Raw genomic sequence first — 15,270 nt, forward strand, 5'->3', positions numbered from 1 at the left:
TTCTATTAACAAACATTAGTCATTATTATTATTACTATGACTACTACTGCTATTCTACAACTAGCATTCTAATTTCTGATGTAAACATCGTATAAGGTCCCCTTTTATTAACAGCCACAGGAGCTCTGCTGGTGAAATATATAAGATGCCAAGGATCATGGGAGAAATGGAGCTGGAAGTATGTATCAAGTCACCTTTCTGTTTTCATGTACCCAAAGGACCTGAAAAAATTGTTGGCCAGAAAAATAGCTTGAAAGCACCTATGCAAACATGCTTTAAGATCATATATTTTGACCTCAGTAAAATTATATATTAAAGCAAATGGTTAGAACTGAAAAGGAAGATATAAATCATAAATTCTACTTCTTTTACAGAGAAGGAAATAAATAGGTTCTTTTGAGAAACTGACCACGTGCCTCGACTTAGTCACTGAGTTCACGGTAGTGGCTAGAGCCTGGGAATGAGAGCCCCTGGACTCGTCCCCAAACGCTTTTCCCACTTCCCACATAGAAGCGTCCTCTTGCAGTCTGACTGCTAAAAATTAACTCAATCCACTTTAAATATTCCTTTAGCATTCAATTTGCATCTATATAAGGGGAGAAATACTGTAAAAAAAGAAAAATACATTTTTTTCCCTCATTCCAAAAATTCTAAAAGGTTCTGTTTGGCCACAAGAGATAGCAAAACACATATATACATGCACACATACACACACAAGAAACAAAAGTACTTTGTTCTTATCTTTGAAGGTAAGAACTACCAAATTTAAATACTTAGAAATGATAGGAGGCTAGGTAGAAAAGGTGAGGACATATGAAAAGTAATTTTATTTTTGTTTAACCTTAAACTTACCAAACTACTTCTTTCTTTGAACAGCATTTATCTTGTCTGATACCCAGCTGCACTCATATTGGAAATTAGTGAAAACTACGTAATGATTCCACTTTGAACTTATAACCATACAACTAAGATGTTTTGAATATAAGCCTATCTGTAAGTCAGATAAACTTTAAGAACTCTTAGTGTCTCTTCTTTTACAGAAATTCTATCTCTATCCTACTGTACTTCAGTTGATCAAGAAAACTAAAGGCAAAGGGCCAGAAAGCTAACTTCCTTAAAAATGAGACAAAAGGAAAAGTTTTTCCAACTACCACTATAAAGAAAAATTTTTCTTTCAAATACCAAATCAATTTTCTCAAGTGTACAATGAATTCTAATTTGATAGGTATTTTTCTTACTACACTTCAAACAGTGACCTATACATTTGTTTAAACAATAATAATAATTAGGTACCTTTTATGTTTTTTCAGAATAAAAAAAGTTAAATGATGTGTTGAAGATACTACTAAAAATACTTCACCTTTTGAATATGGCCCCTGCATTGGAGATCTATAGGAATTTTTCCAATTAACTTTCAAATCTTCCCACAACATTTCTGTTTTAAAAAATATTTTTGAAATAATTTGAATGAATGCTCTACAAATCAAAAACCGATTCACAAGTCCCTATTACATAATCAACGATTTTATCAAGTTTCCTATATATGTTCTGTATCAGTTTTCTTGACTATAAGATGTCAATAATATGGAAATATTTTTAATAGAACAGAATATTTAATTACATCAGTTTCCCATAAACACACAAGTCATTTAATGATGTTTATATTGGCCATTTCCACTGGTTGGCAAGAGGCTCTTCCACTAAAGGCTCCCATGGTCTCCATTGCACCATTTTTCTTGCCAGACTTAGTTCATTTTCAGCCTGTTAATAAGAAATTTTTAAAAGATCATTTGATTATATTGTCTAATAGATATTTATCACAGCTAATAACTGAAATATAAACTAGTAGAGCTACTTCTTTCATATTAATACATAATAAGCTGTTCCACCATCACATGTTGAACATCATTAATTAAATTACCTTAATTCTCACAGCTACACAATCATCATGAGTAAGAAAGGATGGCTTTTGATTTCTTCTATTTGATTAAAATTTGCTTTTATAGTGTTCAAAAGTTTAGTTGGTGAGTTTTTGATCTTAATTGTCTGTTTCACCATTTAGACTACAAATTCTCTGAAGAAGTATGTCTCTTAATCTATGTTAATGGCTTTCAAACTTTATTTTACCATGGCCCACTGCTTAAAAACATTTTTTTTTAACTAAGGGATCCACAAGATACACATACAACTAAAACAAAACTAAAAATATCATCACCTTTACTAGCTGTCATACACTCTATTTTCTATTGAATGTAAAAAAAAAAAATACTAGTCACAATCCACCTAAACTGATTTCATGATCCATAATCCTTTAGACACACAATCTGTAAAATTGTGATCTGTGAAGTGTAAGAGAATACAATAGTTGTATTTTTATTGATCAATCAAATCAATTTCCTTAATCAGATTATGTTACATTTAATTTTTCCTCTCAAACACAATTTACAACACATTTAACAAATATATTTTAGCTATCTTTTTTTTTTAAACATCTTTATTGGAGTATAATTGCTTTACAATGGTGTGTTAGTTTCTGCTGTATGACAAAGTAAATCAGCTATACATATACATACATCTCCGTATCTCCTCCCTCTTGCATCTCCCTTCCACCCTCCCTATCCCACCCCTCTAGGTGGACACAAAGCACCGAGCTGATCTCCCTGTTTACCTATCTTCTTATTTCACATTTTTTCCACAGCAAAAAAACCTATGACAACTCTGGCCAACTTAGAAGAAGAACAGTGTTGAACACTTGTCAGGACATCAGAGAAAGAATTCAAACACAGAATGAATGCTTAGTTTCTATCAGAGGCTATAATTCTCCAGTTAAAAGGCAATGCCTCGGGACTTCCCTGGTAGTGTAGTGGTTAAGACTCTGAGCTGCTAATGCAGGGGGCCTGGGTTCGATCCCTGGTCCAGGAACTAGATCCCGCATGCATGCTGCAACTAAGAGTTCGCATGCCACATCTAAGGAGCCGGCAAGCCACAACTAAGGAGCCTGCGAGCCACAACTAAGGAAAAAAAAAAGGCAATGCCTCATTTATGCCAGTGGTGCGAAACAGCCAATCTATGTTTAGCAGCAACAGTCTAAATGTATATAAACAATGAGTTAAAAAGAGTAGATAAACAGAAATCTGGGGGTAGAGGTATTTCCTAATGCTGAAATGAGAAAATACTGATTAAAACAATCCCTAAGGATGACTCTCTCTCTGAATGCCCTTTGACTTTTGTCTCTTGAACATTCATGCCTTCTCTATGCCCCCAAAAAGTCACTGCATGCTGCGGAGGGTTCCTATCCCTGAACACCACTTAAGTCAGCCCTACTTCAGGGAGCTGGACTCAGCTGGCATGTGGTGCCTGTAACCACTCCCTCCCTCTTCTCTGGCTTCCGACACACTACCCTTTCCTCATTCCTCTCATATGTCCCTCTAGAAATGGGCTGTCCAGTACGGTAGCCACTATCTACCTGTGACTACTGAGTGAGCACTTGACATGTAGCTAGTTCAAATTCAGATGTGCTGAGAGTATAAAATACACACCAGATTTTAAAGACTTAGTATAAAAAAAAAGTAAAATGTCTTAATTTTTTACATTGATGATATGTTTCAATGATATTATTTTAGATCTACTAGGTTAAATAAAGCATTATTAAAATTTAACCTTAGCATAGCACATGAAAATTTGAGAACTGCACAGATAACGTAAAAGTACTTAATGTACCCTAAGACTATAACTGCATGATAAATTAATGTACTAGCTAAACTAAAGTTATGATCAAAGTGAAATCAGGTAAAGAAAGAGGAACAGAAGGAAGACAATAATAATAAGTTTGCATTAAATTCCCATAACACTTTATCTAGTACCATATCCAACCTGGCAAATGAATAGGAAGGCCAAGAAAATAGGCCTCTGAATGACTGAAACAGTCTACATTTATAGAAAGCTGTCTGAATACTCCATTCTTCTTTTAACAGAGCCATCTAACAATTCTTTCAAATTTATATATTATGTCTATTGGTAAGAGATTTTGATAAAATCAAGCAAGAAAATGTAAGAAAAAAATGTTTACTTTTTTTTAAATATGAAAAACGTAAAAATTACATGAAACAGAATTAAACATTTATCAGACCCTTATAAGGGGAAGACATTCTAAACCTATATATAATATTGGGAAGGAGGGGAGATTAAAAGGGGAGTGGGCAGAGGGAGAGTGATTTGACCAAGTAAAAAATTTTAAAACCTCTACATATGGGAGAGAATAGTTAAAGTCAAAAGGCAAAGAACAGACTAAAAAAAGAAAAAATATATATATAGCAAAAATTTAAGGTTAATATCTTTTATTTGAAAAAAACCTCAAAGAAATATATAAGAAAAACACTAAAAACAAATGACAGAGTAAAAACCTTAATATAAATTACAAAACACAAAATACAAAAACATATTTTAAGAATTTAACCTTCAAGAGTCAAAACTACATTTTAATTTTATGACTCAAAAGATCTGTATTTTTCCATATTAAAAATATAGTAACCCTTTAAAATGTAAAAATATATGTATCTAAAAAGATAATTATTCAAATAGCAATAATACTGTGTTACTAATTTGAACTAAGGGAAGGCTAACAAGAACATGCTAATTAAATTCTAAACTTCCAACAAAAGCCTCATAAATTCAAATTATAATCAATGATAAATATTTAACTGACATACATATGTCAGAGTATGCATTTTCTTATGTGGTTAGTCTTCTATTGGATGAATTGATATAAATTAAAAAGTTTAGTTTTCCTTTCTTTCTGGAATGTGAGTTTTGTACCTCTATAACATTGTGCCTTTGAACATTTGAAGCTAAACATCTGAATATTCAACTTTTCTTTACCTGAAGAATCACCTCTTCTATTTGGCCTCCCTGAAGTTGCTCTTCTAATTTTTTAACATTTGGTTCCTATAATTTAAGGGAAAAAAAGAAAAAAATAGTTAAAGAAGCACAAAAAGCACTTAATATGACAAATATAATTAATTTTTCTTTCATTGTACCCTTGCTAATTTTTACCAAATATCTGGTTAAGAGCCATTTCATCTCTCTACTATTTTATTGCTTTTCTGTCTTAATATTAAAAGTGTTAAACGTTTATTGATGTGCTTATCAAGGGTAAGAATATGTTTAATTCAGTTTTTCTAAAATATGGATTTTAAAATAATACTTTATTTTCTTAGTACTTCCTATATTTCCTCTTAAGCATTAGCATTAAAAATAAATGCTACCCTATGACCCAGAACTCTACTCCTAGGTATATGCCAAACAGAAATGCATAATACATTAACCAAATGACATGTTCAACAATGTTCACAGCAGCATAAATTACATCCCCAAACCATAAACAATCCAAATGACCATATATAAGAGAATAAATGAATAACTGTAGTATTTGAATATAATAGAATATTATAGAGCAATGAGAATGAACAAATTACAACTATATGCAACAACATAGATGATTCTCTCGAACATATTATTAAGCAAAAGAAACCAGACAAATACATATTGATGATTCCACTTATAAAAAGTTCAAAACCAGGCAAAATGAATCTGTGGTGTTAGAGGTCAGAAGAATAGTTATCTTCAGGAGGGTAGTAACCTTGAGAAGAACAAGAAAGGGTTTTGGCATTCTGGAAATGTCCTCTTTTTTGATTTAGTGTTGACATGTGTGATTACTTTGTGAAAATACATCAAGTTCTATGCTTATAATGTCTGCACATTTCTTTATGTACATTATTCTTCAATAAAAGGTTACCTGAAACTATCACAACATTGTTAATCGGTTATACTCCAATATAAAATAAGAAGTTAAAAAAAATAATTAAAAATAAAATAGCCACTGTGCTTCCCCACTTTGACTCCAAAAAAAAAAAAATGTTAATATAGTAACTAGAACATTCAAAGACATATATTTATTTTCTAGTAGACCAAGCTTTTTGAGAGCCAGAAACCATGATCTATATATACACATGCATATGTAAATAAGGTGTAAATAGGGTAGCTTCTTGGCCTATAAATGGAGTGAAAAGAGGGAGAAAAAAAAAGTTACTTTCTACAGGAATTGGCATCTGTCTCAGGGCATCTGCTGGCTGACCCAAGATATCTCTATGGCTTGCTCCTCCACTTCCAACCAAGTCTTTGCTCATACATCTTCTTCTTAGTGAGAACCATTCTGATAATTTATATTGTGGTAGGCTGGAATAATGCCTCACAAACTGTACATGAACTAATCCCTGGAATCTATGAATGTTACTTTATATGGCAAATATTTCGCAGATGTGATTAAGGATCTTGGAATGGGAAGATTATCCTAGATTATCTGAGTGAGCCCTAAATACAATTATAGGTGTCCTTATAAGAGAGAGGCAGAGGGAAATTACACATGGAAGAAGAAAAAGTAAAGACTGGAGTGACTCAGCCACAAGCCAAGGAATAACAAAAGCCACCACAGCTGGAAAAGGCAAGGAATGAATTCTATCCTAAAGCCTCCAAAGGGAGTACAGGCCTGCCGACACCTTGATTTTGGCCCCTGATACTAATTTTAGCTTCCAGAAATATAAGACAATAAATTTCTATTATTTTAACTCACCAAGGTTGTTGTAATTTGTTACAGCAATCATAGAAAACTAATACATATTGTAACACCCCTCATCACCCTCATACACACCATTCTTCCTTCTTCCTTCTTTAATTTCCTTCACTGCACTTACTATGTTCTAACACACTAATGGAATGTACTTTTTTTTTTTTTTTTTTGCGGTACGCGGGCCTCTCACAGTTGTGGCCTCTCCCGTTGCAGAGCACAGGCTCCGGACGCGCAGGCTCAGCGGCCATGGCTCACGGGCCCAGCCGCTCCGTGGCATGTGGGATCTTCCCGGACCGGGGCACGAACCCGTGTCCCCTGCATCGGCAGGCGGACTCTCAACCACTGCGCCACAGGGAAGCCCTGGAATGTACTTCTTTATTCACTTATTTTTCCTATTTATTTCTTTGGCTCCCATCATTAATGTATAATCTCCAAGGCAGGGATTTTTATGTTTTGTTCATTGCCATGTAGGCACTAGCTTCCATGCCCAGAACCATACGTAGCATATGATAGACATGCATTAAGTGTTTCTTGAATAAATACAAAGTAGTTAGAAAAGAGAGGGAAACAAAGCAGATGAACATGTTTGAGAAAGACTGTTTAACTCAAAATGACTGAGCTATGAAGCCAAAAATTAATAACAAAACAGGGAAGCTGGTCACTGTCACGATACCCAGGAGGGAGAATGCAGAGAAGGCAAGGAATATTCAACATTATTTTCAACTCAGGAAAAGCCTGTGTTGGGAAAACAATTCAAAATTTGTCTTACTTAAGTTGGGTCAATAATGTGAGTTTTATTTACTAATGGCATAATGCCACCAAGCTTAATAAGGTACCATGTACTGAATGCTCACTATATGCTTGCACCTGTGTTAAGCACTGTACATATATAACCCATTCAGTCCTAACAACAAGTGTTCAAGGCAGGTATTATTATATCCAAGTTATAGATGAGGGAATTGAGACAGAGAAAATGGGCAATATGCCAACTCACAAAGTAAGTATTAGAGCTGAGATGAAAATTTTGGAAAGACCACAAACCAATGCTTTTCACCACTATGCTATTACTATCTCCCTAGTATAATCTGAAAAAAATATTTACTTTTATTTCCATTTTAGACTTAGACCCTTTATAATCATTACAATATTCCCTGAAGATTCCATGGCTCTATGGGCGGGATTAAAAATCTGTGTTAATTTTATCAAACAGCATTCAGCAATACAGCTATTACATAGCGCTTGGTGTTTTTAAAAATTATTTGTATACAGCCTTTTGGATAAACAAATATTTCTAAGGACCTTATTAAGTGTCAGGCACTAAGCTAGATTCTTGGGATAAAAAGATGAATGCAATTCACAAGTAGTTTATGGACTAGTACAGAAGACATAAAAGGCTTCACAGAGGAAGTGATGGATCTTGAGGACTGAGTAAGAACTGCCTGGCATACAAGGTAAGGGTATTCCAGGAAGAGGGAAGAGAAAATACAAAGAAACCAAAAATAAAATTGCATGGAACTCATATAACTGTCAGAAGTCTGGTATTACTGAAGTATAGTGTACAAAACAAGAAATGACAAGATGAGACTGAGAAGATAACTTAGAGCCAGACCTTGGGGGGGCTTCCATACCATGCTAAAGACTTCATCCTATAAGCCAGTGGCTCCCAAACCTGGCTATACGTCATGCAGATAAAGGTAGCTAGATGAGTTTCACACAATCAGCCCAGCATAAATCCTTAAATTCAGCCTTTGAGAAACACTGAACAGGAAACCACAGTAAGGTTTTAAGCAGGAAGATCTCATGATCAGATTTACATATTGAAAAAAAAACTCTATTGGCAGTGTGGGGCATATAATGAAATATGATAGAACTAAACACAGACCAATTTAGTTATAAGGCAACTGAACAGCCTAGGTCAGAGAAAAGAATTTTAGAACTATTAAGTGAAAGCAATGACAGTGAACTCTTCTTTGGGTGACATTGGCAAAAGTAAAGGAAAATATAAGGATAAGTTTCCTTTTTCTTTTAAGGTAGGAAAAAGCTAAATACATTTTGAGGCTAACTAAAAGATGATAATAAAATGGAAGGCTAAAAGAAAAACAGAGAAGAAATGATTAAAGGGGAACACGGTTATGGAGAAGGAAAGCAGAGAATAAAAGACAGTTGAAGAGACTGACCTCATGAAAAGAAAAAGAAATTTCTTACTATGAGATGGGAAAAAATGCATAAGCCCATTTTCCTTAAAGAAAGATGAATTCAAAAGAAATGTTAATTTCCCCTTTAGAGACCTGTAATCTGTGAATTACTTCCAGAACTGCCAAGATAAGAATAAAAACTCCAAATCGAATTGCACCGTTTTGCCATATACCTGCAGAAAATGTAAGAATTCTCTCTGGACTACAGAGTTTGGTGATCTAATAATAAGAAAACTATATTAGGGCCACTTATTACATGTATAAGTGGTCCTAAACTTTTGGAGTTTATGAACACTATTTTGGATAATTACAAAAGTCCATGAAATAACTGCTAGTGTGGAAATTTAACAACAGTGCAATACAGTTTGGTATAAAAGAAGTAGCAGCAGTCTATTGTGTGCCTGTCTAGGGCCTTTGATCCAGAAGCTGTAAAATGCTTGTATTAGTCTTCCTGGGCTGCCATAACAAAATACCATACATAGACTGGATGGCTCAAAGATGAAAAATTTATTTTCTCACAATTCTGGATACTGGAAGTCCAAGGTCAAGGTACGACAGAGTCCGTTTCTGGTGGGAGCTCTCTTCCTGGCTTGCACACAGCGACCTTATTGCTGTGTCCTTACATCGCAGAGAATACGAACTCTCTGGTATCTCTTCTTAGAAGGACACTAATCCTACTGGATCAGTGTACCGCTCTTATGATCTCATTAACCTTAATTACTCCACACTGCAGGGTTAGGGCTTCAACATATGAATTAGGGAGGACACAAACTTTCTGTCCATAACAAAGCTCAATATAATTTTTGGTAGTTAAGAGACTAACTTGGTCCTCTTCTTTTTATAACAAAGCACTTTTTAAAACAGTTATTCCTGACAGTTGTTAAACACAATATACATATTTTTTTCGGTTTTGTTTTCATTCTTCTCTATTCTAAAACTAGAAAAATGAAATAAAGATTGATATATCTATAGATAAGAAGTAAAAGATCAATAAAGGATTAGACAGGTAAGAGAGATAAATGAAAGCTATAATGTTAACTTAAGGAAGGGACTTGATCTTATTCTTTCACTCCTGTATTTACAGTGACTGTCATATAAAAAGTACTCAATAAACAGGAGTTTGATGAATGAAAGGGAGAAAGGATGGAAGAAACGCACGGAGGGAAGGAGAATAGAAAGGAGAGTCTGCAGAATATGCAAAAAGTAATCAACTGAATTTTTTATTTTTTTTTTTGTTAAATGTTGCATTGGATACCATACATCCAAGAAAACAAAATCAAGTTAGCTACTTACCGCTTTAACCATACTCAGCCTCTCATTTGTAATCTGTTCTGTATACTTTCTATATGCTGCATTTTTAGGGATTTGTCCAAGAACATCAAGAATCTTTGTATACAATATTTTTAGCCTCTGAAAAGACAAAAAATACAAATTTCCAGTTTAAAATGTCACCGAAGATTTAAAAAGTCTCACCGATTATTAAAAAAAAAAAATTCACAACTATTTTTTAAAAAAGCATTTAACTTTTCCTTGCTGCAACTTCTTCATGTCTATGCCTATCGATCCCTTTACAGCTTAGGAAAAATGTGAATATAAAGATGGAAACTTTTCATATTTGTATGTATGACAAAAGTTGTACAGAAGTTAAAGGTATGATAACAAAAATAAAACTGCATTCTAACTTATTGCTAACAATCTTTTTGGTAAATTAAATCACTTACTAAATCAGTATGTCTCAAATTGAGGTCCTAAGCACCGCAAATTCTGATTTTTAAAAATTTTTTTATTTGGATTTCTATAGAAATAGAAAAATATATAAGCAGTATATTATCAGTATGATCAAATTTAACGGAATGTAGTGATGATACTTCAGTGCTTATGCTTAGTGACTATGATCAAGTTGGTACGACGTGAAGATTTCACCACAGGCTCAACAGAAAAAAGCAGCAAGAAAACTGAGTCACTGCACATATTAAAGCAGCACATATTAAAGCACACTGAACTTAAAGGTCAATACAGCAGCCAGCAGTAAAGTCATACGATAAAAAGTTGTTATAGTAGACCCTAATTCACAGTTCATAAATATTAAGTATAATCATAAATATACATATGTGATGAGAATTTTTCATTATTTCTTTGAAATTTAATTTGAAATTTGTTTTAGTTTAATTGTATGAAACCGGAGATGCTAATACCTAATTTCATTCATATATGTTCACCATATATATGAATAAACAAAACCAACCTTAAGGGCCTCTAAGAATCATTTTTCTTAAAAAGTACTCTGCATATTTAGACATTACTTCTATATTTGAATATGATGTTCTGTAATAGAGGGTATTTTACTATACTAATGTAGAGCTTGTTAGATAACATATAATCTAAATTGTGTGTGTGTGTGTGTGTGTGTGTGTGTGTGTGTGTGTGTGAGAGTGTGAGTGAGGGGTGGTTTAGCCTCATTTCTTCTCAATTTTAGCAAAGGGCACGACAATAGAAAGGCCTGGTAAGAGACATGGATTCTAAAATGGGGATGTTAATAATATCAGCCTCATAGGATTTTGTATAACTTAGAACAGTACCTGGCGCACGTAAGTTTCAATAAATGTTAGCATTATTATTCTATTGGGGAAAGAAGAGTCACATCAGCAGATGTCAGAGAAGGTTTCATAGAAAAGGCAGCATCTGGGATAGACCTAGAGGGATGGTAGGACTTAGACATTTGAAGATGTTAGAAAAGGCAATCTTACACATAGAATACATACAGAGGACTGAATGGCAGAAAATACAGGTAATGTAAAGTAATTATTATATAGTTCTATTTCCTTTGAACTGTGTTGTCTAATATAGTAGCCACTAGCCAAATTTGGCCATTGAGCACTTGAAATGTGACAAATCTGAACTAAGATGTGCTGTTAAGTGTAACTACACACTGGATTTTGAACATTTAGTATGAAAAAAAGACTATAAAATATCATTAATTTTTTATATTGATTATATATTGAAATGGTAATATTTTGGATATGTTAGGTAAAATAAAATATATTAACTTTTTCCTTATTAAAAAAAAAGTGACTCCTAGAAAATTTTGTACTACAAGCATGGTTTATATTTATGACTTGCATTATATTTTTATTGGACAGCACATGGCTAGAATATAGGACACAGAGAAAATGCTTTGGAGATAAGGTTGGAGAAAAAGCAAATCAGACTGTATATGGTTCTGCATGGCAAGTTAAAGCATTTGGGCTTTATTATGTGGGCAATTAAAAGATTTAGGGAAATTGTGATTAGATGTGTGCTTCAGAAAAATTAATCTGGCAGTAGTGAGTTAAAAGAATAGGATAAAGGAGCAACAGAGAAGAAGGCCAGTAACAAGGTTGTTGCAATTCTCTACACAAGAACAAGGGACTAAACTGTGGTAATAATAGTAGGACAAAAAAAGAGAGGTCATAATGGAGAGTTGTTATAGAAAAGGATCAACAAAATTCATCGCTGGAGTGAACATGAAGATAAAAGAGTGTAAGAGAAGTATCAACTATGATGTCCAATTCCCAGCCTGCAGAGTAGAAAGACTTTGATACCATCAAGAAAAATACTCCACAGTGGAAGAAACAGATTTAGAAAGGGAAAACCATGAGTTCAGTTTTAGACAATGAGTCTAAAGGCATTATGAACTCATAACGAGTACAAGACATTAACTCAACAAACATTAGTTACTGAGCACATACCATGTGCTAGCATAGTTCTAGCAGTGAACAAAAGAATAAAAAATTCCTGTCTTGATGACAACCTACAGTCCAGTAGAGAGAGACAACATACAAGATAAATCAGTAGAATACAGTCCGTTGAATAGTGATCTGGAGAACCACTGTAAGCACTTTTGTATTTAGAGTGAAATGGAAAAGCAGTGGTGAATTCTGAGGAAAGGAGTCACATGACTTGACTCACATTTTAGCAGGCTGACTTTTGTTGAAAAAAGATCAAACTGAGGCAGTGAAAAGCAGGGAGAGGCAGTTAGGAAGCAAATGCAATTATCCACAGCCATGATGATGGCGGCTGAGAATACGGTAGTAGAGGAGGTGGTGAGAAGTAATCAAAATTTGGATATAGGGCTTCCCTGGTGGTGCAGTGGTTGGGGGTCCACCTGCCGATGCAGGGGACACAGGTTCGTGCCCCGGTCCGGGAGGATCCCGTGTGCCATGGAGCGGCTGGGCCCGTGAGCCATGGCTGCTGAGCCTGCGCGTCTGGAGCCTGTGCTCCACAAGGGGAGAGGCCACGACAGTGAGAGGCCCGCGTACCGCAAAAAAAAAAAAAAGGATATAATTTGAAGGTAGAACCCAGAGGATTTACTGAAGTACCCAATGTGGGGTGTGAGAGAAAGAAAAGAATGAAAGATGATTTCAAGGCTTTTGACTGAGTGAATAGAAAAATGGAACTGCTGTTCACTGAGATGAGCAAACCTGAGAGAAGAGCAGGTTTTAGGGAGAAGATCAGGAACCCAATTTTGGGCATGTTAAGTTTAGGTTGCCTGCCTGACATCCAAGTGGAGATGTCCACTAAGTAATGAAATATACAAGACTTCCATAAAGGGAGAGGTCAGTGTGCTTGCCACGGAAACCCAAGAGTTATCAGTGTGTAGGTGGTATTTAAAACCATCGGAATGGGTCCAGACACCAACAGAGAGCAAATACAAATAGAGAAAAGACCCAAGAACAAAGTCTTAGAACTCCATCATTTAGAAGTAGGGATATGAGGGATAAGCAGAAAAGGAGAAGGCCAAAAGAAGTAGGGGAAAAAAAACACACCAGGAGATTGAGGTGTCTTGAAGCACAGAAAAGTGTTTGATGGACAGTGCCAGATAAGTCAAATGCTGCTATTGGGTTAATAAAGATGAGAAACGTGAGCTGACCATCGGATTTAGCAGCATGGTGACCTTGAAAAGAACAGTTCTGGCCAAGCCTGACTGGAGTGCCTTCAAAATGGATAAGAGAAATAGGAGACCGTTAAGTACAGGTAACTTTTGAGTTACCTGTAAAAGGGAAGGAAGGAGAGAAATGGCGTGATTATAGGAGGGAGGAGAACGATCCAGGGAGGTCTTTTTTTTTTTTTTTTTGATGGAAGAATGTCTGAATACTGACGGGAAAGACCTACTAGAAGAGAAAACTGATGACAAAAGGCGGCAACTGCTAGGCCGCTATCTTTGGTAATCGAAATTGTACAGAATCTAAGGCACCTAAGAAAAGGTGAGGCGGGGGAAAAGGTGGGAAATGGCGATACAGATCTGGGAAGACACTCGCAAAAGTACCAGTGAGCCACTAGAATGCCACGGAAAAACTCAACAAGAAAATGGTTTGAGAAAGAGATCATGGCAAAACAACCAAACAAAAACGTGGTACCAGATAAACCAAGTACTAAATACCGCTGTTGACTCCAGAGCTCACGCTGAGTTGTAATTTGGGGCTTGCAATATCCGTATCCCGTTAACCATTGAAGAAACAAGGTCGCAGGGTTCTAGGCTTCCTTGGAAACTCAGGAAGGAAGAAAAGAAGTACATACCTCGTGTGGACTCTCACATACAGCCAATCCCACAAGGCCAGTGGTCTGTTCAAAAAACAAAACACGATTCGTGCTGTTTACTACAATTCCCCGCGTACCCACGCTAAGACAAGCAAAACCACTACTGTTCTGGCTTAAACCGGCCTAAAACCAGCTACCGGTCTCTCAAAGCCGCTGGTTCGGAGTTTTCTTCTCCCTCTCCGATCGGAGCCGCTAAACTGGTCACCCCTAAGGGCAGAGCAAAATGAGTCCCCCAGAAGCACCGCCAAGCCCGTGACAGTTCCGAACACCACCCGCGGGCTGACTCCATCCCCACAGTCTAAATTCCGTCAGTGACCTCCACCCGCCTCACCTTCTTCAGCAAGCCCGCCATGACAGCGCCGAGCAACCAGGACGCGCAGCCCTCTGGGAACTCGCCCAGACCCGCTCAATCCACCACAGAGGCCGCCATTCCGTCACCTTGGAAACAGCTTGGCCCCGCCCCCTAAGGCTCTTTACCGGCGCAAAGGCTCTGCACCGCCCATTCCTAAAAGAAAAAGTGACGCATGCGCAATGAGTGCACAAAGCCTCTAAACCAGGAGGGTGGGGCAAAGGTTACGTTAGGTGTCTTATGTCTCAGTTCTTGTCTCTCTCACGCTGCCTGCCTACCCAAAGGTTGGGGGAAACCCTCCAAGCTACAAAAACACACCAGGAGATTGAGGTCATAGTCGCTCTAGGAACCTGCATTAGTCTTAACCTTTGGTGAATTCCTCTCTTCTACAGCGTAGTGTGCAGTAAAATGAGGGTGGTCATGGAGCTATCGTCTAAGTGATCTCTTAGGTGCAAAGGTTAGTTCAGTATCCTCAGTCTTATGAGGCAAAGCAGAGCCAGAGGACACTTCCCATCGCAAGCCTT

General features: G+C 36.2%; 1 protein-coding gene across 1 annotated transcript; it reads right to left on the reverse strand.

Annotated features, from left to right (window-relative positions):
* Window positions 1–804: 804 nt before the first annotated feature.
* NDUFA5 (NADH:ubiquinone oxidoreductase subunit A5) lies at window positions 805–14,878 on the reverse strand. Its single transcript, XM_067746881.1, has 5 exons — window positions 14,729–14,878; window positions 14,377–14,421; window positions 10,114–10,230; window positions 4,879–4,944; window positions 805–1,761 (listed from the first exon to the last, which is right to left on the reverse strand). The coding sequence occupies exons 1-5, from the start codon at window positions 14,747–14,749 to the stop codon at window positions 1,660–1,662; spliced, it is 351 nt and encodes a 116-aa protein (XP_067602982.1). The 5' UTR covers window positions 14,750–14,878; the 3' UTR covers window positions 805–1,659.
* Window positions 14,879–15,270: the final 392 nt, after the last annotated feature.

The sequence above is a fragment of the Pseudorca crassidens genome, chromosome 8, assembly GCF_039906515.1.
Source record: "Pseudorca crassidens isolate mPseCra1 chromosome 8, mPseCra1.hap1, whole genome shotgun sequence".
NCBI lineage: Eukaryota > Metazoa > Chordata > Mammalia > Artiodactyla > Delphinidae > Pseudorca > Pseudorca crassidens.

Coding starts and splice junctions, on each gene's coding strand:
- NDUFA5 (XM_067746881.1), bottom strand. CDS start 14,749: ATGGCGGGCTTGCTGAAGAAG. Junction 10,231..14,376: donor TATGTGAGAGTCCACACGAG/GTATGTACTTCT, acceptor TTGTCTTTTCAG/AGGCTAAAAATATTGTATAC. Junction 4,945..10,113: donor GGCTGAGTATGGTTAAAGCG/GTAAGTAGCTAA, acceptor CTTAAATTATAG/GAACCAAATGTTAAAAAATT.